The sequence below is a fragment of the Alligator sinensis genome, unplaced genomic scaffold (genome assembly GCF_000455745.1).
Source record: "Alligator sinensis unplaced genomic scaffold, ASM45574v1 scaffold1241_1, whole genome shotgun sequence".
Classification (NCBI taxonomy): domain Eukaryota; kingdom Metazoa; phylum Chordata; order Crocodylia; family Alligatoridae; genus Alligator; species Alligator sinensis.
Window position 1 is genome coordinate 1,956,936 of NW_005842202.1, and position 24,604 is coordinate 1,981,539.

A 24,604-nucleotide genomic window follows, 5' to 3' on the forward strand; every position below is an offset into this window, starting at 1 on the left:
CCCAAATTGCCATGGGGAATAAAGCTCCTCTTCCAACCAGCCCAAATCCCCAGGCAGCTGGCGCTTTCCCCAACTTTACTTGCGATTCAATTACACAGCCCGTCTCCTTGCAAAAGAAAAGAAATGCCTCCTTTCTGCCCCTGCACACTCGATGGGCTGATACAGTCAAGATGCTAAATTCAAGCAGCGCTGGCTCCCGGTTCCCCTGCGGAGTTGCTGCTCCCCAGTCGGGCAGCTGGTTGCCCATCCGAGAGCGGCCTGACACCAGTCGCATCTAAGTGACGTGCAGTTATCAAGGTGGCCTCCTAAGTCAGGAAACTGCTTTATTAGGTACTGACAGAGAGAAGTCCTCATGCTCCGAGCGAGGAACATGCTGACGGCCAGATTTAGCACCTTTTACAGGCAAGCAAAAGTGAAGTACACAGATGGGGGTCCAATTCTGCTCTTGCGACTCCCCAAGGGAAGCCAATGACTTTGGCAAAACCCAGGGAAGAACTCGCCCTTCAAATACGAATGGCGTTAAGAAAATTAAGGAAACGAAAGAGAAAAAAACCCCCACAAAATCCTGTATTAGATTTACAGGGAGAGACGGCTGTGCTTTTTAATTGTAAAAAAGCCTTCATAATTCAGATATTAGCCTAGGGACAGAAGTTAGACATAAACTGGTTTAAGTGATCGGAAACTGGTTGAAACCAAACAGAAATTCAATGCACATAAACCAGTTGCAAAATGGCTGAAACTGGTTTAAGATGAACCTGGTTGAATGTAGTATCAGAATAAACCGATTTAGGTCAAACTGGTTTATGAAACGTCTGTCTCAGACCCAGGAGAGCCCGTAGGCCAATGTAGGTAGCTTCCCTGAACAACAGAGCTGTGCCAGTGAAGGGTCCAGCCTGGCCCCTCTCAGCCTCACAATACCCAGACCTGGGAGAGAGAAAATTGTTTTAAAAGTTCACACTGAATCTCATGTCTTAGAGGCAAATATGCCACAGCAGTGGTGCAAGCAGCCTTATAAGCAAGAGGTTTTTAAAAATAAGGTGCAAACATTTTCTATTACATTAGTATCACGATTCAGCAATTCCAGCCTAAGGAATTCACACTAAAAAAAATAGATGTAACTTGTATATTTATTTGTGAGGAATAATGGTGACCGCAGGCCACATCGCTGGGAGAAACTATAGTATTAAGATGAAACGCTTCTTTTTCCCTCTTTGCACCTGGGGGGCAAAAACAACTATTTAAAAAGGGAGCAAGAATCAACTTTATGAGCGGGGAACTCTGTTACAGCAAAATCTAAGGAAAGAGTTAGCCCTAATGTGCTTAAAGAAGGTGGGGGGGGAAATGCAGCACACAACATATACCCAAGCCTGAGCCATAGATTAGCCTCAATAAAAGAGACGGGAGAAGATGTCTAAACCAACATAAAACCTTTCGCAGGCCTCCAGCTATCGCCCCTTTTTTTTTCCCCCTGTCGAGCCTGGCTGCGGTTTACAATAAGTCCCTTTAGTCCACTGTAATGCCCCCAACCTTTGTACGCGCTGCTCTCGAGCCCCACGAAGGCCTGACTGAGCAAACACAGTACCCTTTCAATATGGCCTCTCGGGGCTCCTGTTTCACTTGGCCAATGAAAGGGACTACTGTAAATAAAAGAGGCCTGCTTGACCTGCCCATTGTCTTGCCCCCAGACCCCTGCATCCACTCTACTGTAACAGAGCGGGCTCTTCACAAAGGCCGCACTGATGTCTTCCCTGCTCAGAAGGCTGCACCCACTGGGACTGGATTGAAGACGAAGGGCGGGGGGGTTGCGGTGGGGGGAGAAGAGTCAGGGTTTTCAACCTCACTGAGCAGGAGGTGGTGTCTTTAAAATATATAGAGCCGCCATTGACGGGGCATCTACACGAGCTTTCAAGCAGTCCAGATCTTGGCCGTGCACCCGGTTGAATGCTGCTAACTTTCATCCCTACTGTTTAGGGATAAAAAAAAATTTTCCCCCTGTTTTCAGGGCAACCCAGACACAGAAACAGCCTGTTTTTAAAGACCAGTCTGCCCCAAAAAGAAAAAAAAAGGGTCAGAGAGAGAGAAAGAAAGTAGCACTATACCCGTAAGAGCAATGGACACAGAAAGTGCCTCTTCTTAAAGACCAGTCTGCACGTATCCTGTCCAGATACCGAAAACCAAAAAGAAAAAAAGAAAGAGTTGCTCTATACCCACAAGAAGAGCAGCGCACACAGAAACTACCTCTTTTTGAAGACTAGTCTGCATGTATCCTGTCCAGATACCGAAAACCGAAAAGCAAAAAAAAAAGAAAGGGGGGGGAAGAGAGAGAGTTGCACTATACCCCTAAGAGCAGTGGACACAGAAAGTGCCTCTTAAAGACCAGTGTGCATGTATCCTGTCCAGATACTGAAAACCAAAAAGAAAAAAAAAAAGGGATAGAAAGAGTTGCATTATACCTACAAGAAGAGCAGCGCACACAGAGACTGCCTCTCTTTTTAAAGACCAGTCTGCACATATCCTGTCCAGATACCAAAAACCAAAAAGAAACAGAGAGCGAGCAAGATAGAGTTGCAGTATACCCACAAGAGCAGCGAGTGCTAAGAGCGCTCGCAAATTTTAAAGCACGGTTGCACAGGCGTTGGTGGCAAAGCCATTAGACAAGTAACAAGATTGCTGATTTTATGCAAGAAAAGAAAAATACGGGCGCACAAAGTGTGTTCAGTGGCATGAATAAATATTGCTCTACACCCAACCCTGGAAAGATTCAATTCCGCATTGTGCCCGGGATGCTGCCTGCAGGGAAGTCAGCCAAGACACTGAACCAAAGCTCCAAGCTACTAAGATCCTTAACATTTACAAAACAGACAGGATAAGGGTTTATTGTTCCACTTGAAGGCCAGGAGACTGAACCTTTAAAACTGAAGGCAATTAGCAGGAGGACACATTCTTGATTCAAAACAAACACCCCCCTACCACCACCTTTAAAGAGAGAAAAAGAAGAGCCGGGCTCCAAGAAACCGAATCCTGTCCAAGTAGGAACGGCAACAGCCAAATGCACCTTTTGAAATAAGGCTCTGCCAAAGAAACTGTGGGCAACGGCTTCTACAGCCCGAAGCTCTGGACAACCGCAAACAAAAAACGAAATACGGCGCCCACGCAGAAGCCATCGCTTACGTTACAGCTGCTCACTTTGTGCCAGTTGAGTGCCGGGTTGATGAGCGCTTTCCATCATCGCCTCCTGTTTTAAGAGACTTCATATCTTTGGCTTTAGGAGATAGCACTGAAATGCAATTTGTCACACAAGGGTCTCCACTGAATAGCAGTCCTTCTCCCCCCACCTTTCAATTCTTTGTATTGGAAAGGGAAGAAAATCTCTGTGTTTTTCGATAATCCATTCACAACACAATAAGTGTGTTCTAAGTGCAACTTTATTTTACAGGGCGAGGAGCTGCTAGTCACAACCTTAAATTATCACAGAGCTAGTAGGGAGAATAAAAAGGCACAGCCTAAAAAAAGACCAGTGTTTTCACAATAATACAAAAAGAAGTACTAGACACCTGTCCCCTGAAAGCTCATGCACAAGAATCCTTCTCCGTGCAAATAGAAATGACAAGGTTGACTATGACCCAGAAAGCAGCTGATATTTGTGGGGCTGGGACTAAAGCAAAAAGCATTGCAGTTGAAGTAACGGCTAGGATTTGTCCCTCTAGGAACATGCAAGGTGTTCTAGATTAGTTATTTATTAACACTTGGTACATCTGAGGCTTGAGTGCTTTTGTTGGACCAACTCTACTGAACTTATAGCACATGCACTCTCTGAACATGCAACTGTGGGCACCAAAGAGTCACACACACAGACCAAGCCTCAGGAAGAATAACGTATTTCACTTTGTAGCCGACACAGCAGAATAAACACAGCTTTTTCCATTACCGGGCACCTGGTAAACTGAGGTTTGCAGCAACTGGAGTTTTCCAAATTCCATTTTCCTCCTCCTCATAGACTCAGCTTAAATTAACCTTAAAGAGAGCCAAAAGCCAAGATAAGTTGTGCGAAATGGATGGCACCGCTCTAGGGCCTGGGAACTCCGCTCTCCCGACCCACTTGGAGAAGGACACCATTCACTGCAAGGTAGATGGTCCATGCAAGGTCCTTGCAGATTGCTAAAGCCTGCGATATCCCACGCTGCAAGGCGGCTGCACGGTGGGGGAAGGCAGTTTCCAACACTGCAAACAACAGGGCATGCAGAAGGCTATTGTGGATAGACTTGGGTGCAAAGAAGGGCTCCAGCTCCTCACAGAGTCTCCACCGCAGGGAGAGCGAACGCTATGCCAGCCCAACGCTGGTACCTGGAGGGGCTGCAATGACCAAAGCCCACCGAGAACAGAAGCTGCCCATCCTGACTGCAACTATGAGGCTCCAAGGGCAGAAGCCCCCTTCTGTGCTGTTCATACATCATAGTGGGGGCCAGTTCATGACTGGGGGCGGTCACTACAGCTAGCAAAAAGCCAAAGCCTGGAGCCCAGCACATCGTTCCCTGATCACATGGCTCCAGGTCAGCTCTGCTCGACACTACATGCTATCACAGCATGGCGGGGTGTCCCCACCGCGGCCCCCAGGTTCACGCCTGCTCCCACCTCTGCTGTGAATCAGCCCTGTGGTGAGCAGCAGTGCACTCCTCCGAAGGCACGGTGGCCACAGGAAGCAAGGGTCAGGTCTGCTGCAGCTGCAAGAGGAGTGATGCACGCCCCAAGCTCAGGGCTGGCTCTGACTTCAAGAGCCTTCTGCCTAGAAAGATCCTACCAGCTCTTCTGAAACTGCATGGGGACTGACGGGGATCCAAACGGGGCTGACACGGGGATCACTAGGGGAGATTTGAGCAAGCAGTACCAGACAAGACCTCGGGCTGCCCATGCAACAGGCTAGACTTGGGTAAAACAGTCCAACTCGCTTGGCTATGATGGCCCCCCCGGTCTTCATCCTGATATGGATCTTGTGGTATCTGGAGTATCTGTAACCAAAAGGGCCATTCTGCAGAAGACAAGCTGGCTTTTGGAGAGGGTGGAGGGGAGGGAATTCCCCTGCTAAATGGGCAAATGACTTCTCCCCTGCTCCCCCACATCAAAGGACTGGGACACGCACCACACGGCACTGCATTGCAGGAAACAACACACGCATAATCCAGCAAGGCCAAGGCCAGGGTGCATTAACTGTGCACACACACCCAGCTTCCTCCACGCAGGCGCTCTGCTTATCCATGTGAGGCACAACCTTTTCACGTGGAGGTGGAGGCATGCAGGTCACCGCTGTATAAAAATTGGAGCTCAAAGCCATGAATGGGTGGGACTAAACCTCCAGCAAATGAGTTGAGGCCCAGAGGGCTGCTGGGGGGCAATGTTTGCTCCTTGCTCTTCACCCGCTCTACCTGAGCACTGTCACAGAGCGAGGAAACAGAGGCTCCAAGAGGCAAATATCTGTGGCCACACAACCAGGCACTGTGCGTGCCATTTGATGACCCTTCTGCAATGCATGTTTTGGTACCAGGAAGCTCCCCACTGCTGCTTTCCACCCAAAGCTGGGAGATGATCCTGTACAGGGCCTCAGGGATGTGGGGGTGTTCCCTGACCCCCCACAGCTTTCATTCACTTCTCCTTTGAGCCAGGGCTCTGTTCTTTAGCAGGTCTCAAAGAAAGCGCTTGGGCAGCCTGGAAGAAAGAAGGTCTGCTTCTGGGCATCACCACTGCAACGGAGCCCGTCCGCCTGCCCTCCCTGTTTGCAGTGCTGAGTCTTGTAGATAGACTGGTGCCAACAGCATATAATAGGGGGTGATGGAAGAGGGGAGATGACTGACACCGAAATGCAGCCTCTGGGAAAAAGGCACCTCAAGGTGAGGACCCCACCATAAGTTCCCACATTACACGTGCCTCCAATCCCCTGCACCTACAACCTCCTTAGTTATCCGCTCCCGCTCTGGGCGCTGCACTGCTCCTACCTGGGAGAGCCGGCCTCTCGACAGCTCTAACTCCAGCAGCAAAGCCACCACCGCAACAGGCCTCTGCCCCGTCTTGCATCTCCTCAGCGGGCTTGCGAGTTGGTTGTCTCCAAAGCCTTCTCTGTCACACTTGATGCATTTGTGGCACCACAGAAAGAACAAAATCTCTTCTCCTCCTGCTCCCGTCACCCAATCTAGGGGCTTTTCCAGCCACAGAGCCACCTCACCTTAGAGAGCACCATCATTTCACTTGGCAAGGGCTTCATTTCTTGCAAACTCTGTCTCCTTCCCTTCTCATATGACACGCCAAGCCATAGGCAACTGGTAGGGGGTGCACAGGGGTGCGCGTGCCCCCCCCACCCCAACGACCGACTGATGCTGCCCCCCCTGACAGGGCCATCACTGTCAGTGGCTTCTGCGGGTGCCCCCCCGATTCAGGAGGTACCAGTCACTCACGCGCCAAGCCCACAAGACCTGTGAGCCATGGTGCATATACCACCAACCCTTCTCTGCATTAGGTCCAGAGGAGGCCACAGCAGCTTTTACCATGCTAAATAATGCATTTACCAGTCCTAATTAATGCAAGAAAAAGGATGATATACATTTCTCTGTTGCCTTAAGTTACATCTGGTTAGACACTGAGAGAGGAGCAGCCTCTAGCTAAAGGGTCAGATAAGCTAAAAATCAATATAAGCAACTGCCTCTGAATCCTTTAAATCAGAAACCCCCATTTCCAAACCCTCCCTGGAGCTGGAGGAGATGGAGCAGCCCAGGCGGCAATACCTGCCTGTACCGCAGCACCATGACCATGGAAATCCCAGCCGGGCTGCGCACCTGTGCCCCAGCCGAACTAGGAGGGGAGGGAAAACCCTAAGAAAAAAAAGAGGAGGACAGTCTGATCTCAGTCCTGAGCATACCGGGTACTTGCAGGAAGAGCACCTCAGTCCTGTCCAGCTGTGTCCGAGCTGGCCCTCCAAGCCACGCGCTCTGCTCAAAACAGAGCCGACTGCAGCCAGCCTCATCTTCAATTCTGGAGGTGCTGCTTGCTCGACTCATGCTTTGGACAGACGAAATGTTTCCTGCCATCTAACACTGGCATAAGAAAAAGCAGCTGAAAAAATTATGCAGATCCCTAGCCTGGGCCAGCTTCACCCACTCGGGTGGAAAATTTGCACCCAAAAGCAGCAGGGGTCAAATCGACCGGTAAGAGTCCTGCTGGTTTAACTTTTGTGTGTCTGCATCCATCCCAAAACAGCCACTTACTACAGGGTAACAGGGTGCGGGGCTGAACAACCGGAAAACCTGCTCCTCTGCTGCCTGAACAGTAACAGCCACATGCTACATGCAGCTGCCCCACAATCGCCGCTCATCTGTCCATGCCCGGTCCTGGTGTAGGTTACAGCAGTACAAAAAAACTGATGCAAAGGACATCCAGGTACATGCGTGTGTCCAGGACCTCAGGGACACGGAGTGGGGTGTGCCAAGATGTGAGCTCCATCGCTCCAGTTTCACCTATGTTTGCTTCCACTGTCCCATCACCCCCTTTATAAAGTGGGGGGGAGGTAGTTAAACAAGTCCAACATATTTTCCTCTCTCTGTAATGATGAACACACATTTTTCCCCTTGTAGGACTAGAACATATTTTGTCCAAAACCAAAATTTTATTTTAGGCAAGAAATCATTTCCTCTTGGGGAGGGGGGCGGGGGAAGAGGAGCAGCTGGCGCTCACACCGCTGGTTTTGGCAGAACAGCTCCAAGCCAACAGAGCTGAGAATCGGTCTCCAGTCTCCTTAGGTCCGTGTCCCCAAGGAGCTAAGACACCAGCTGCAGTGTAGCTCACATGGGTTTGCATTTGAAGCTCCCCTCCCCCTCTCCTCCCTTTGCTTTGTCCACCTCGGTCCCAAAGCAAAATTTCTGCGTGCACGACGAACAGAGCCAACTGACCGCGTGTTTTGCTTTGCTTGGGAGTCCAACATTAACAGTCCCTTCCGTACTGAAGCAGACGCCTCTTTTGCAACACCGGTTTTCACAAACTGCCTAGAGTTTGTTTCCACGTTTAAGCAAAGCACTGGTTTCCATTTCTCCCCATGCAAAAAAACAAAAATCCTTCCCAATGAGAGACCAAAGAACTGGGCAAATGAGTGAATAAATGTATTAGAATTGAGTGAGTTTGACACTTTGAACCAAACACAGCTTCAAGCTGCTCTGCAAAACAAGCTCGTCCCCATGCCTGCCCAATGCTAGTGACAAGTCACAAGAGCCAGCAAGCTCCCTCCTCAAAGGCTGTCCAAGCAACAGAGTTTGAAGCAGAGTTTTATGCAACCGTCAAGTATGACCGGCCAGCGCTGACAAAATACACAGCTCTGGATCAAAAAGCTTTCTTCAGAAAAGAATCAACCCTGATACCCGTGATGTTTGCGGCGTTATCACTCGTTTCCTCCATCCAACCACAAGCGCATGCGAGCAGAGAGAAGGGGGACCATGGAAATGCATTTCAAAATAGCATTCTCGGCCAGCTCTGAGAGGCCTGGGCTCCTTTGTTGAGGTTAGCAGTTACAAGAGAGCTTGGGAAAGACTGGCAAATAGACAATGAACTGATATTACACAATGCCTTTTGTCTTATCTCTCCTACGCAAAGTCAGTTTGTATATGTTGCGTAGCATACTACAACCACAGCCCATACCCAGCGACAGATAAGATATCCGTCACTGGTATTAGCTACCCACGGCAGCTAGCTGCAGACTCTTGCAGCTCAAGACAGATGCCCTGAAAAGGAACCAGAATTTCAGCAGTTTGCGAACTCTGAAAAAAAACAAAAGGAAAAAGAAAGAGCGAGTGCGCTGCACTAGCCAGTCTGAGGCTCTTCCTTTGCTACCGAGCACGTGGCGATAGCGACCCACGTTGGAGAGCACAACAGTGGGACCTGGGCCAGGGGAGGGGATTCTGGGCGGCATGGTTTGCTGCATGAGCCCTTTAAACAGAGCACGACTCCTCACGCCATTTCACGTTGGGATGAATCCTCTGTGGAGTCAGTAGGGACTAGGAAGCAAAGCGTTCAGGTGGCACCTCGTCTCCCTGCACAGATCAGCGCTCCAGGCTGTAGGAATAAACAGTAGGACAACTCCCTGGGCCGTACGGTTGACAGTCTGAAAAGACAAGTTGGGAAGAGGGGAGAGGTGCCACCTCCACCACTTGGATGGGGAAACCGAGGTGCAGAGAGAACCAGCCACCTGCCCTGTGTCACACAGGGCCTTTGTAACACAGCCCTGAACTGAACCCAGTTACAGGGGTCTGGGACCAGTGGCAACGCGTCGGGAGTGCACAGGGGGTGCACGTGCACCCCCTGACCGGCCGCTCACCAGTTAGTAAGTTTTGCCACAGGAGGACCCCCCCCCCCGCTGGTTGGCAAGATTGGCCGTGGGGGGACCACCTCCTTCCCCAGTCACTGTCTGGTTGCTGGGGGGGCACGTGCCCCTCCTGACCATAAGTGACTGGTGCCTCCTGAATCTGGGGGGCACCTGCAAAAGCTGCCAATGGCAGCGGCCCGGTCGGGGGGACACTAGCCCTACTGATAGCATCAGTTGGCCATCATGGGGGGCACGTGCACCCCCGTGCACCCGCTACCAGTCACCTATGCCCCTAACTAAGGTGGCACCAGTTGTCCATGTCTGGGACAGAAGTTTCATAAACCGGTTTGACCTAAATCAGTTAAGTCTGATACTACATTCAACCAGGTGTATCTTAAATCAGTTTCAGCCATTTTGAAACTGGTTTACGTGCACAGAACTTCTGTTGTCACAGGTTTAAACCAGTTTCTGGTCATTTAAATCTGTTTGTGTGTAACTTGTGTCCCTAGCCCAAGAGTCTTGGTTCTGGAAACTCAACCCCCAAACCATCCTCCTTCAAGGCTGCTCCGAGGGGTCCCGAGAGCAACTGTTTTTACCATCACGACTGTGACTGGGGGCACGCTTGGGGCCAGGTCTCATGCAGGCCCGCCTACCTGTCACTATGGGGCAGTCTGCCCAATATTGCCTGCCATGACTTTGCTGTTCCCCCATAAACTGGTGGAAAATGCAGGAGACTGCCCATTACATGCCCCGATGCCAGCAGGAGCTATCTGCAGCTCTGAACCTTCCCTACAACACAGCCCATGTCTCCGAGATGGCATCCAAGTTGCAACCATCTCTCAACCCTTAACTTCAGCCACACTCATTGGGCTCAGTGCCCCTCACTCATACTGGGGCTCCTTGCCCCACACACAGTTGGGGCTCCTAGTCTCCATGCCCCTCACTAGGCTCCACACCCTTTCCAAACTCTGGGCTCCTTGATCCACTCTGAACCCCCTTGGTCCTGCTGACCTTCTTGCTGGGTGACCCACTAGGATGTGGGGCTGGGGTTAAGGTGCCCCTACCCGCCTTTCACCGGGGAAGGTAACTGGCCTGGCATTTCCTTGGGGCTCCCATGCCACCAGGACCCCACCATGCCACCCATCCCCAGCGGGGTGCAATTTTAGGTCATGCCCAGGACCAAGAGCCTCCTGCTCCTACCTGCGAGATGTTTCATACAGACTTTCAGCCAGGCCATGTTTCTGCCTGGCTGCCAGCAGCAAACTGCTGTGCTTATATAGGCAGCCAGTGGTTTAAAATGGCTGCGGGAATCATGCACCTGCTGGCTGCTCGACTCAGCCCTTAAAGTGGCAGGCAGTGCAAATGCACTGCCACAGTGATGCTCGGGAGTTTTGGATGGCACTGAGCACCTGCCCACCCAAGGGCCTGTTTCTGGAAGCTGAAGGGCCTAACTAAGGACACTCTATACACATCGGCATTGTCATTCGTGTCAGAAAGACAAGGAGGAATACAAGCACTTAGACTATTTGCATACTAGTCTATTCATACAAGCCAAGCAGCCAACATACATACAGCGTAAGCATTTGACCCCATCAGGAACAAAAAGTGCAGTGCTCCTCCACTTTGCCTTCACCCTGCAATTACGGAAAGAGGATGGTTATAGGTAACCACCTAGGCTTCCCTGGGTCAGCCTCCTCAGCCCACTGGGCATCTGATTATAGAGGAAGTCCCAGCAAGCAAAACAGAAGCTTTTGTCTGGTAAGAAGGGAAAGTCTGGCACATGTAAGAGAAGCTGCAAACTGATCTGCCATCCTGAAAATCTCAGATTTACATGTGCATTCGTTTCCAAGAAGGGCAACAGAGTGTTTCTCCATCAGATCATTTGTGTGGTGCTTAAATGCCTTGGATACGTACCATTCACAGGTCTAGTTAGCATGCTCCCAAATTAGCCCAACCTGTCCTTAAATACCGTATTAAAAAAAAAAAAACCACATAGTAAGCACTTTGCTTTTATTTATGTCATCAATGGTTTCACGGAGAATGAATCACGCTTCTTCCTTAACACTCCTTTCTAATATGGTTTACTATAAATAATGCACAGAGGGAAAAAAAGAGAGAAAAGGAGAGGAAATTATGCAGAATATGGGCCACTGCAAATACAGGTGCCCAAAAAAGCTTTGGCTATACTTGTCAGCATAAGCATAAAATATCTTCCAGCAGTTGAACCAGCTCTGGACATGGAGTATGCAGCCTGGAACTGGGATTCAGAAGGACGTGGAGTCGGACACAAAGAGGAAGGGGACACCTGGACCATTGCATATCTTTATGGGAAAAAAACAGCAGGTTTTTCTGCAGGGGTTTACTCTAAAAACTAAAAAGGTGAACACCTGGCTCCACTGCTGTCAACAGCAAAATTCCCCGTGCGATTGCTCCACAGAATACAATTGGGAAGGATCAACTGGCAGTCAACTGATAGGCTCCTCTTGCAGAGAGATGACCCTCTGGGACGGCACAAAAATGCTCCATAAAGGCTATTTCTATTGATTGCAATATCCATTTGCCATAGAGGAGAGCTTGCCCTACTTTGATCCCTGGGCAGATGTCCATCATGGTTTTTATTCTGAGACTAAACACTTGAGCTCAGACTTTGCCCGGCAGTGCTACAGACTCTGACCTGCTTATGGAAACAGTCGCCGCATCCCCTGCTTGGCATACAAGAAGCTGTGTGGTTCCCTGCGTGGATAGGAGTGGAGAGGCCTTTTAACCCACCTCACCCAGGCTACCAGGCCCGGTGCCATGTGCGTAATGCTCCACACACACCTGCGTGGCTATTTGCCGTCTCCGGCAGGAAACAAGGACTGGACTTTGTGGCATTTGAGCATTTGCTTCATAGTAAAATAAACTCTCAGGGAGATACCACTGCTCTTTAAATAGCGGTCTTAAAGGTCTGCAGACATGACTGTGAGGTTAGCACTCGGACACTCACGGGGGTACCTAACCTCCACAGCTTATTTGTCCCCTTTCAGATCATCTTCCCAGGCAGGTCATGGAAACAGCTTGCTGCTTTTCCTTCCCTTCGTTCACTTCTTGGTTCTTCTGGAAGGTACCTGCTCAAAACGAGCGCTCTTGTTAACATCCCATCTTTTCCTTTTAAAAATACAATTCTATGACAAGACATAGGTAGAAATGCAATTTCTACCCCTTGAACCTCTAAAGCAAACCAAAGTCGTATGTTCTGTCTCAGAGCTGTGTCTTAACCAGTGCTGGAAACCTCCCCCACCCCCAAAAAAGTGTGCAACTCCCACAAGCTTGCAAGTTAGAAGGCTAAGAAGAAGAAAAAGAGCTGAGCTGTTATGTGCACAACGGCTGTTTATCAGACTACCTGCTTTCTGCCATCAGGTGCTTCACACGTCTTTGCGTCGGTCTTAGATACCTTCAACCCCCACGCTGCCTCCCCACCAGTTTGTCTTTGCATATTGGAGAAACTGGCATTTATCAAGCAATCTGCTCCTCGTACATAGCTGAACAGACCCCAGGGTTATCAGTTGAACTGATATGCACAGATAAACGGCCAATCTCCCATGCCAACGCAGGTAAGAATGCAGTGAATTTAAAATCTATTGCTTCTCGGTCGTGACATTTTGGGCTAGCCTCCATTTGCTTTAAACAAATATTGTTCCGGGTTTTATCTGGATATGATTAAACAACGTGCCAAAATAAAATCCATGCATCCACAGGGCTAAGGTAGAGGGGAAATTAAACTAGCCCCGTATCCTACCATGAGCTGCTTAAAAACCAGCTGAGGATGCTGCTGCAAACAAGTTAGATGGACCACACTGGACTCCAGCCAAGGGATGGAAGTTGGGCCAAAAATGGGGGCCTTTCCCCTAAGCTTTTTTGTTTGCACTTACCCTGGCAGCGCTCTCCGTTACATAGAAAAAGATGGAAATTAGGTCTTTATTAGAAAAAACGTGTGGCTTGCAATACTTGTTATTCCTGAACTGTCTGATGTGTGAACTACAGGAGGAACGCACGGCGAGGCTCTTCTGAACCAGTGGTCAGATACCGTAGCAGGTACCTTAGAGAGCATCTCACATGGATAAATACACTAGGTTTTTGACTGTCCAAAACCTCTTCAATCAAAGAAACTGTCAGATACATCAAAAGGTTTCAGCCTTTATTTTATTTATTTATTATTTACATGTGGATGACCCCTCTACGGTTTACCCCATCTAACAGACTTTTCTTCTTGCTCACATGCTTCATCTTCTGTCCCTCTTTTATTCATTGTATCAGTTCATTCTGCTACTAGTTTACTCATTCGCTCTTACTATTCTGTAATTATGGGCCATTTCATTACAAATTTCTAAAATGAAGAGTCAAAAAAACTTCATTATATTGTCACCTAATTAGCTCAGATAATTTCGACAACAAAGGGGTTCCTAAAATATCACCCAACTTAGAGTCATTTTTAGTGAGCTGCATTTCACCAGCAGTAACACTGTCAGCTATGTAAAAACAAAAAAACAAACCCCAAAAACAAACCCAATGACTTGTGCTGTCAACAAGTTTGTTTAGATGTAATAAAAAGTCAGCAACTAAAATAGTAGGGTTTTTGCTAAAATAGCATTGCAGCTTCTTGCCAACATTCCTGTGTGCACGTCTTTATCATTGCTCTGGTCTGTGGTTTGTTCAGACGCTGCTGCATGCATTTGAAAATATTGCTTTCAGGGTTTGTTTTTTAAAATGACCACAGACCATCAAGCATTGGGGGAGTCAAAGAAGGTTTCAATTGCTTTCCTCTAGCTGTTCCTTAGCCTAGACTTCTAAGGCTCAATTTTATTTCATCGCTGCTATGGACGTGTTTACATTGCTGCAAAAATATAGAAGTCTGACCAGCTATCCGGATTTTTTAAGGACAGACCCTAAATAGCTGCAAACGCGACACAAACAATCCGCTCAGTCTTAAGATCCACATGCATGTTCACTAGGTCAAGCCTTTTGCACTTTGTTGCAAGACTCAGTGTTGGAGGAGTTTGCAGAGACATTCAGAGCCAGCCCCTACATCTCTTTACAATCGCCTGCGCGCTAAGGTAAGGGAGTGACCGATGCCAAATGAAGAATTAAACCTACTATAAAGCACTTAGCTGCCTAACACCAGGCCAGAGAAAAAAATTGTAAGAAGAATGACACAATCCAGGACTGCCCAGAAAGAATGAATGAATGGAATAGGCTAATTTACACAGGAAGTGAGCACTTACCAGACCCTTCATCCTAACACACAAAACCCTCTGCCATATCTGGAAGCAATTACATCCAGTTAACATGATCTGCCTGCCACTAAAATTAACTGCAAACAGAAATATTTTTCACTTTTGCAACAGGAGATGCCATGCCCCCGTGTTGGGCTGCCGGGAAATATTTAGTAATTACTCATTTAAAGTCTCTCTTGAAGCTGTCAAGGGGAGAGAAAAAAAAGTAAAATTGTTGCTAATTATGAACAAAAAGGAAAATGCAGATCATTTTACTATACACAAGGAAAACACGCATACACACACGCAGCAGAACTAACTGCATCGGTATCACACGCACGCAGACAAGATTGTTCACAGACTTTTTTGGAAACTTATGGTGCCCTTCGGTGGCATTTCTACAAAAGAAGGGGCGAAAAAAACAACTCTGATATTGCCCCTGAAATACCACGCACGCTCTGCAGGCCATTTTTCCATGCCACCAATGAATTTTCTTTTACCAAAATTAGTAGCCTGTTTATAGTAATGGCTATAAATAGGCAGGAAAATCTTAGTGAACTTTTGTCCGGGCAATTAAATAAAGAGCAAGCTTTGAAAAAACAGATGCACTTCCTAACGGGATGCCACTTGATTTAAAACTTCAGCTTTCCACATGATACCAGGAGCATAAGAAAACAAGCAATTTGTCAAGAGATGCATGTATTTTCTCTAACAACTTACAACATCCTCAGCACTGCTTCTGAATTCATGTGGAATAGTCTTTGCGGTGCTTTCAGATTTTACTTTAAACAAGTTGCAAAAGAAAAAATATATAGAGAGAGAGAGATATTAATAATAGTGAAGACAAAAATCATACACCCAGGAACAAAAAAAGATACAAAAGCCTTTTACCATCATAAAATTAGATTTTTATTTACTGTTATTTACTCTAAGAAAGCAGTGTTGCAACACGTACCATTAAACAGGCTAATTAGCTGGCCACTAACAGAAGAGTCAATTCTTTCCCACAGCAACACCAAGAAAAAAAAAGAAGGTATTTTCTGTGTTGGTATTACGTGGGTTACATCCTCCCTTAACGTTTCTATATTTTAAAGTGCAAAGCAGGGGGAAACTATTTCATAAGAAATGTAGTGGTGTTGCTCTCAGAAAGCTGCAACAGGAACCAGGAAAAATATCACTGTTCTTGGCAAGATAAATTTCAGATTTCTGCTTCAAGAGGCATCCCCCGCACTGCTAAACAAAGCGGGGAGGGACGGCTGATTGATTGAACAAAATGCTCAACTTAAAAAGCGCTAGTCCACCTTCGCACGATGTTCTGTGTATGGAAATGGTTAAGTCCCCCACTGAATAAATCAAAAGTTCAAGGCTGCAACATACCACAATGTATTCCCTCTTTACATATGACAAGAACCAGAGAAAGCCTGAAATCCCAAGCATCCTGAGCGGGGTCTCCGCTGGCGCTCACAGGTTACGTGATCAGGGTCAGAGCCGTGGACCTTAACTGCAACATTCATTTCCTGAACAGGGCAAGTTCTTTTACCCGTAAAGCTAATAAGAACTTCCTCGCATGGCAAGCTCAAACTGACAGAGCTACTTGTCAGTGACCACGCAGTAGGAGAACGCTGGTTTCTATTAACATGTTATGATGCCAGGTGCCGCTAATAAGGTCCATCAGCAAGAAACAAGAGCCTGCTAAGTTGTCTTTCAAACTCTGGAAATAATCACTGTCAGAGTTCGGGAGATTTTTTGTTGTTGTTTGGCTTTTAGATTGTAGCAGAGGTTAGTGGCGCATAAGTTGCCGAATCCTTAAAGTCAAATTTTAAAAATACAAAAAAGAGCGGGGGGGGGGGAAAAACCAACAGTTACTGTATCAGACTACCAAAATGAACGCTAATAACATCTCGCAAAGCACTTGGGATCTGATTTATCACATTTATTGCTTTAATGGTATACTGCATCTGTTTCTCACTGTGACACGTTGAACAGTGCCAATGTGCCTAATGGCATTAATATTACAATACTCAGCTAATCCACTCAAAGACAAATGGAGGTGAGGTTGGCAAAGGAACAGCCAAATGCAGTTACACTTTCCTAAACGGCTACTTAAGATATGCTACAATATAAGGTTTCAACTCCATGAAAGCTATAGATCAACAAGCTAAATGGCAAGAGAGTTGCCAGGCATAATAAATGGTATGTACGTCCTTAACCAAAGTTGTTTTATGGAAGCAGAGGAAATAAAAGGAAGAAACAGGATTATTAAATTGTACGGCTGTAGCTCTGGAGCACATTGTGCTCAAAGTTGCACAAACCAAATGGAAAGGTGGTCCTCGCCACAGTGAGTTAACAATCAAAGCCAGTCCATTATTAAATACACCGAGACAAGTCTGGAAAAGCAGTCACACAGCAAGCAAAAACTCAGCTCTGGAGCTGACTTCTTAATACTTGCAAAAAATGCTCAGCTCCTTTAAAAGTTACATTAATGACTCTTTCTTCCAGAGGACTCACCACAAAACTCAGCATTTCCGCTGTAAAACCAGTGCCCCAAAATGTACATCATCTTCACCAAATGGGGCACAGACCTATCCAGAAACTAAGGCAGGCATCGTAGAGAGATACCACCTCTACCATATCACCAGAAGTCAGAAGGGACTGGGATCCCAAGCACTAACTGGAGACATGTCACACTGGGGAGACGGGAGGTCGACTGCCCGGCCACATCCTCACCCTTTCCTCACGCTGACTTTGGCATTCAAAAGATATCATCAATGAAAGTGGCTTCCAGGGGCACCAAAATAAGCAACTTTCTTCTACCAGGAAGACTGGCATTCATCTCAACCATTAAATAGTCAATGTGGCTGCAGATGACCCCATTGCCATGCTCCCATTTCTCCACCGAAGTCATTTGGAACGTCTCTGTGCCTCAGTTTCCCACACCCAAGAGAAGGGGATGCTAGGATTTCCCCATTGAAGTGCCAGATATTATTTAGGCCACTCTTCAGCAAACGTGAGGGGAAAAAAAAAGCTCAAGGCCTCCTGGCTCCCAGCCCTGGGCTTAATCCACCAGCCACATGGCTTTTGGGCGGTAGCTCGAGCATGAAATCTTCTAGGTCTTCCAAAATTCAGACGTGGGTTTTTCTTCCCCCCTCAGAGGGGACTTCCCAGCTTGTTCTTACTTTCCACGGGCATCCAGATAATGAGATGTATGTGGTCTATTTTCAGGGTATTAAAAGGAAGCCTAGCATTTGGAATAGCCCATCTGGCTTCCCTCCTCCCTAGCCTCATGAGGATGTAGTTATAACACGCTGGTGTTCACAGCGCTCCTTCACACAAAGAGCTCCACAACACCACAATGTGCATAAAATACTATAATAACTTAATCGTCAAGATTCCCGGTAACGATCAGGGTCTTGTTTTGTTGGGTAACAATCAAATAAGCCCCATCCCCCCTCTGGCCCCCTGTACCTGAGCAGTCCTATCCAACTGACAGGTTAAACATGTGCTTAAATGTTTGCAAAATGGGAGACTGGGGGAAGGAAAAAAAAAAAGCATGCAACCTCCAAGAACAAGACACAAAGGTAGGAAGGGAATACTTCTCAAATAATCAAGGTGATAGATCCAAGCTACACCTGTATTGCCCCACTGTTTAAAGAAATCCAGTTTTAAATACAAAAAATCAAGCTGCTAAGAAGAACAAGTTTTAAATGGTTTGGTTTTGTGATAAAAAATTTAAAAAGGAGTTCATTTCAGCAGTTTAGGATAATAGCGTTTTCAAAATTCATGAGTGTTTTCTCCCCAGTCCAAAAAAAAAAAAAATGTTGAACTCTAGCTTTTTTCCCCCTGCAATTAGAAGCTGCAATCAATACCAACATTAGATTAAGTTTGAACTTTACTGAACCTAGAAGGAAATCTTTTATAAAAAAAAGAATAAAGAGCCACAACTCAATACACACTCAATTAGTCAAAATCATAAGATCAGTGAAGAAGAAGAAAAAAAAAACCCAAACAGATCTTAAAGCAGCCTATAAGTTCCCAAGCCTGGTACTTCCGCCGGGACTCCAAACCAGGACCCAAGTAAACAGAGAGGCCTGTACTAATGCAGCTCCAAAATGAGTTGGTTTTGAGTCAACCATATCATGAAATATCTTACGATGACTACATCAGGAGACCAAGGATGGCCGTTGTGACTCAATCATTAAGCGGGGTCTCAGATCGGCATTCAACCCCCCACAGCCTTGATCTGACCTTGAGCAAGTTGCTCCTTCTGTGCCTTGTTTCTCGTAGTAAAAAAACAAAACAACAAATTAAAAAAAAAAAAAAAAAAATCAAGCTCACAACACTTACTTTTTCTTTATCTGTCTGGGCGACTCAGTTGTGAACCCTTCCAAGTCGGGGCTGCTTTTTACTGTGTGTTTGTCCAGTACCCATCATAGTGGGGGCATGATCTGGAGAAGGCCTTTAAGTGTTTTCCTCATATAAATTAAAAAAATGAAAAATCAGCCAGGGTGAGTTTTGCTTTGCACCCACGTTATTCTCTTTAAACCGTGTTACAAACCTCAAAATCCTACTAGTTCCCAGCAGCAGCAGACTAGCAACATCTCGACAGCAATCCTGACCATACTATTTGGCAATCAGGCCAACCATAGCCTGCAAAACCAAAAGCAAAGTAATTCTCCCCAAACAGACATTGTCATCCCCAAGCATAGCTGCTCCTGCCACACGCAGCGAGGTGCTTTCTTGACCACCTAAACGACCTCAGTTCCGATTCACAAACGCAGCAGGGGCAGACGGAAATACTCGCTAACCAAAAACGATGCAGACGACCCCTTCACGCTCAAGGTGAGGCCCTGTCCAAAACAGAGCTGGGAGGAAAGATGCCCCACCAAAGAGGTGGTGGGAGGGAACAGAAGAAGCCACTGACATTTATTTAGAGCTCCTGCCCGAGCTAAAAATGAACCTGCGTTTGACATCTCGGTGTTCGCATCAAGTTTAGAAAACAAAACCAAAACACATGCAAGTGCTGCAAGCAGGGAGCAAACCACTGTACTGCAGCCACTTCAGCACCACCAAGCCCTACTCCCCATGAGACATCCCTTGCTCCCATTGAGCAGTCAATAGCAAGCATCCCATTTACTTCAAGGAAAAGGAGCAGCAAATCTTGAATGCTGTGCCAGCGACTTTGGTGGACCTCTGCCCTTCAGCGAGATGACTTCCTCAGACTAAGTCGGCTCTGAAGCCGATCCCAAATCACTGGGAGAGCTGCCATTAGCACAAGGAGAGTTGCTATCCCTAGAAAAACCAGAAGCTGCCATCTTCTTCCAGTCCAGTAAGTGAGCAGGTGTTTTAGGGATTGATCCTGCTAAGCCTGCTCTGATCACAGCGAGATGAGCTCGGTGGTAAGAAACCTCAGCCCTGCACAAATAAACTTCCAGTCTTGCCACCACTGGTTAATCCACTTCCAGGGACAGATGACAGGTGGCAAAATTCTCACTGGGGATGCTACGCAATAGCTTCCTAAATAACCCCTGTGCAAAATACCAATATTTCCCCATTTCTTTGGCAGCAAAGATTATAGCAAGGTCTCATGGCAACATGTCTACACACCTAATGCACTGGTTTAGAAGTATGGGTTCAAGTTATTTAGTGAAGTGTGCCCAAGCTGGCTGAAGATTGTGTATATGCATTTAGCTTGCACCGATAAATGAACCAATGCAGCCTAGCAGGTATGAACAAAGTTGAAATCAAATTAAGAACATCCGCATGAGCTTTGGTATCTGTTTAACTCGGTTCACTTAAAAACGACATTGTTTAAGTTGCTCAACTTGGAGCTTAGGCTAGACCCGAGACCTCATTATTGTACATAACATACTGGAGTGCATTGCAAATATAAATAATTTAAAAATAAAGGCTGCAACCCTAGCAACTGCTGTCTAAATGGAATAAAGCCCATCTCACCATGCAGAAAGCTGGTTCAAAATATGTGCCCTCTTATTCATAACATGCAGTCATTCACAAAGGGCCTCCTAATCATCTGTGTGAATTCGGGTGGGTTTAACTTTCCGCTGAGCCCTGGCTCGGACGGAAGGCTATTGATCAGCAATGGGAACTCTAGAACAGGCTCTGCATTAAAGTTCCCAATTTAATCCCTGCCAAGTTGTCCTCTTGCAGAGTTTCTAAAATAGTTCCTGTGGTGTGGGCAGGAGCATCAATTGTTAGTCTTTGTGTTTCAGAAGGGAGAAGAGGCAGTGTTTGAGAGCACGGCAGACCGCCACGTTAAAATTCTCCCTGCGCCTTCATCTCAGCTCCCGGTCAATGGTGTCCAGCCTGCATCATTTTATAGCAAGCAAACAATGCCAGACCCTCAGCTGATGCAAGTCAGCAGCGCTTGAGCTCCCGCTTACACCCGCTAAGGATCTGGTCCGAGGTACTTATTCTTTTGATTTTTTGTAGGAGAACAGAAGTACAATTCCCATCGATTCTTCAGGAAGTTCTGTTTGTGTCCTCTCAGTACCCGGGCCAGTACTCCCACCTATTTGCTTAAGTGCCGCGTGTATTACAGCACACGCTTGCATATTAAAATCACAAGCCACACTAAGATGTTATGTTAGAAGTGTCTCGCAAGCCCGCACAAGGATGCAAACCCCAGAGTCAAGGCTGCCAGTCTGCACTTAAAATGTAACAGGTTGAATAGAGGATTGTTGTTCGGAGGCCCCACATGAGCTGCGGATAAATCCTGCCTCATTTACCGAGGGCAAGATCTAAACACAACAACAAGAGCCAGGGGCGGAGCGGTTCTCCTTCCTGCCCCATCAGCAAGGCAACAATATACGCACAGGCAGAGCCTCGTGTGGATATTATGTACGTTAGAACTAATTAAACTTGTTGGTTCATTAAAATACTGAAAGATGTTCAGTTTGAATACTCCAGAGATGCTCCCAGGATTTCCTGTGCTCTTCATTTGAATTCCAGGAACTGGAGCCCAAACTGGCCTTCTTCCTCTGATGTCCTACTGGGCGAGCTCCTTGAACCCATTTTCATGCCCACCCCCCCCATGAACAGTGTGGCTACAGCATCCCTGTTACCGAGTGTGCCATGCTTTCCCTGGAGTACAGGAGGCATAAAGGCTTGCATTCGCAGTGTAGCCTAAGGCCGACTGGTCTGTGATTACTGCACCCAAATTCAGCTGGGGTCCCCGTTCTTACTGCTCCGGGCAGGCGAAGCCCTGACCCCGCAGATGGATGCTCACAATCAGACCTCTTTACTGCCCCAGCAGGCCCCACTTAAGTCAGCACAGCAAGCTCCAGCGTTTCTCCGGGCAGATGAATGCACTTGACTGGGCCCCAACTGGCTCCGGAGAGGCCCCCGGACCACACCCACGAGACAAAACTCAAGCAAAGGTGAAACTCTGACCTCCTTCAAAATGGGCCTGAACCTAAAGGGAACTCCACTGAGTTCAGCACACACCCTCTGACCTTACTCCAGTGTGGCTGGATTCAGAGCTGGGCTCTGTGGCGTTCAGTCCAGAGCCTGGAGATTAAACATTGCCCGAGAGGTTGCTCCCGGGGAGAGGAGCAGCAGCAGCAGACTGGCCTAGAGTCAGAGCACAGATCCAGGAGGCACAGCAAGAAACATCCCAAAGCCAACTAAGCAAGATGCAAAGAGCCACAGAGGTCTCACCCAAAAATAATAGTGTGCGCACACATGCACACACCCCAATCTGCAGGCAGATGCCCAGGCTAAGTCCCTAGGACAGCAAGCAGGCAGATCGCTGAGTGTCTGACCACACAGGCACGCTTCCCATCTGCTTAAAGAAGCAGGCGCTAGAACTGGGAAGGAGATAGATACCTGGGGCAAATTCGGATTTGGCATGAGACGGCACTAGCCGCACTCCCAGGCAGCATCAGCCTGGGAAGCTGGTGGGGAGCTTGGACCAACTCTCAGCAAATGAGCAACATCACAATCCTTTGTCAGGCCATTCCCTGCCTAACACGCGGTACCACTGCCAAATCGTTGCCTGTTGCAAACATACGGCGCAGTAGAGAGGGCCAGCAAAATGCCCGGGCAGCGCACACAGTCCCATGTTTGACGACCGTAGCAGGGAACAACACGACACACAGGTTTTGCACCAGCCCTCTCTGCACAAGGGCGAATCGCATCCACGGGGGATCTGTCTTCCATGACACAGGCCGCAACCCTCCAGCACAAAATTCACTCACAAACACAAAACAACCCCCCTCCTCCCCCCCAAAAAGCCCTGTGGATTGTGCAACAGAGCCTGGGGGGGGGGGGGGGGAAGAAAATTGCCAATCGTGACAGGACGCGAGGAGAGACCCGATGGCACGTCGAGGAGGACGTAGCAGGAAGACTCACCTGTGTTGCTCGACTGTCTCGTTGTCCGGCAGCTCTGCCCCGCACACGCTGCACTGTTCCCCGACGGCTCGGCTCTCAGTTTTCATGCCGGCTGCCAGCTCGCCGAGCTTGCTGAACAGTTCCCTCTGGATAAAGCCTTGGGGCAGAAGGCCCCCATAAGCACTGAAGTCCATGGACACGGCGAGAGCCGGCTGCACGTGCAGGGCAGAAGTCATGGAGGGCGGCACGCCGAGCACAGAGTCAGTTTTGTGATTTGGTAGCACAGAATAGACGCTCAGGGGCTTCTCGCTCTGAGAAACCGACTGCTCCCCTCCGAGAGGCACTCCCTGGCCCGCCTCGGGGGGCTGCTCCGCGTTCTCGTCGCGGACATAGTGAAGTTCACGGGCACTTGTGATAACACTGCTACGGGTTGGGGTCCCGGGCCCGTCCTTGCTCTTGTCGTCGGGCTTGTCCCCGCCAGAAGTGCTGGACTCCGCCGTCCGGGGGCTTTCGTGGCTGGAGGCTTCCTCGATTTGCATCGCTTCTGTTTTCACTTCGGAGAGGCTGGGGTGGCGGCCGCCGACCAAGTGCAAGTCCTCGGAGGGGTTGTGCTGCAAAGCCCCTTGCAGCAACGACTGTCCGATGGTCATCAAACTATCCACGGCCGCCTTGGTGGGGCTCATGGCGGAGAGCCCAAACGACGTGGAGACGGACGGGCTCTGCTCCACCATCACCCCCGTCAAGCTGTGGCCGGCCAGGCTGGCGTAGCCGCTCTCTTCGCTGGAATGCTTGGAGATGAACAGGTTCTTGATGTACCTGGATTTCCGATCCTCCTCCTCCTCGGCGCCGCCGTCCGCCATGCTGACTTCTGTGTCGTTGTCGTCGGAGGCCTGGATGGTCTCCAAGATCTTCAGACACTGCTCCTCCAGGTACTCGATCTCGAGGATCTCCGCCGCGTACAGCAGGTCGTCCAGGTCCTCCACTTTGGCCTGGAGGGTGGCGGTGTAGGCGTACTCTAGGATCTGCTGGAAAGTCTTTGGCGAAAGGAAGTCCAGGGTGTAATGCTGGCTGTTGCGGTGGAAGAGGATCTCGAACATCTTGCTGGTGCAAGCCAGCACGGTGCGGTGGGCGTGGAACTCCTGGTTGTCCACCATGATGACCACGTCGCACAGGGTCCCCGCCAGCCGCATCTGGTTGGCTTTGTGCAGCAGCCCCGTGGGGTGGCTGGGGTTCTGCAGCTGGATCGTGCCCATCTTAGTCAGATCCATGGTGCTCCGGAGGATCAGTCATGAGGGTGTCTTTCCCCCGGGCTGCCTGGGGAAGCGGGGCAGGGACAGAGAGAGAGGAAGGAGCCCGTTAGGATCCGGGCGGGCTCCAAGTTTGGCAGCGCCCAGGTGCGGGGAAGTTGCGGGCTCAGCGCCGGAGCAGCGGCGGGCGCGGGCAGTTCGCAGTGCCCGCTCTCATCCTCCCCGGCGCCGCTGTGCTCGCGGGCCAGCAAATCACTGACGCTGCTGCACTCGCGTCAGGGCCGCTCCCCCCCGACGAAGCCTCGGCCCGGCTCCATCTTGACTGCTGGCGCCGGGCTCGCGCCCCCGAGCGATCCCGCCCGCTCGCCCGCACCGCACCGGCACGGCACGGCACGGCACGGCGCGGCCGCAGCCACCTCCCG

The 24,604-nt window shown here is 48.7% G+C and overlaps 1 protein-coding gene across 2 annotated transcripts in view; it reads right to left on the reverse strand.

Moving 5' to 3' along the window:
• ZBTB16 (zinc finger and BTB domain containing 16) overlaps positions 1 to 24,598 on the reverse strand; it is a 164,989-nt gene extending 140,391 nt beyond the window's left edge. For both annotated transcript variants that reach the window (XM_006026664.2, XM_006026663.2), the window contains exon 1: positions 22,957 to 24,598. In XM_006026664.2, coding sequence (XP_006026726.1) covers positions 22,957 to 24,203 — 1,247 coding nt within the window. In that variant the 5' untranslated portion in view covers positions 24,204 to 24,598. The remainder of the gene's footprint in view (positions 1 to 22,956) is intronic.
• Positions 24,599 to 24,604: the final 6 nt, after the last annotated feature.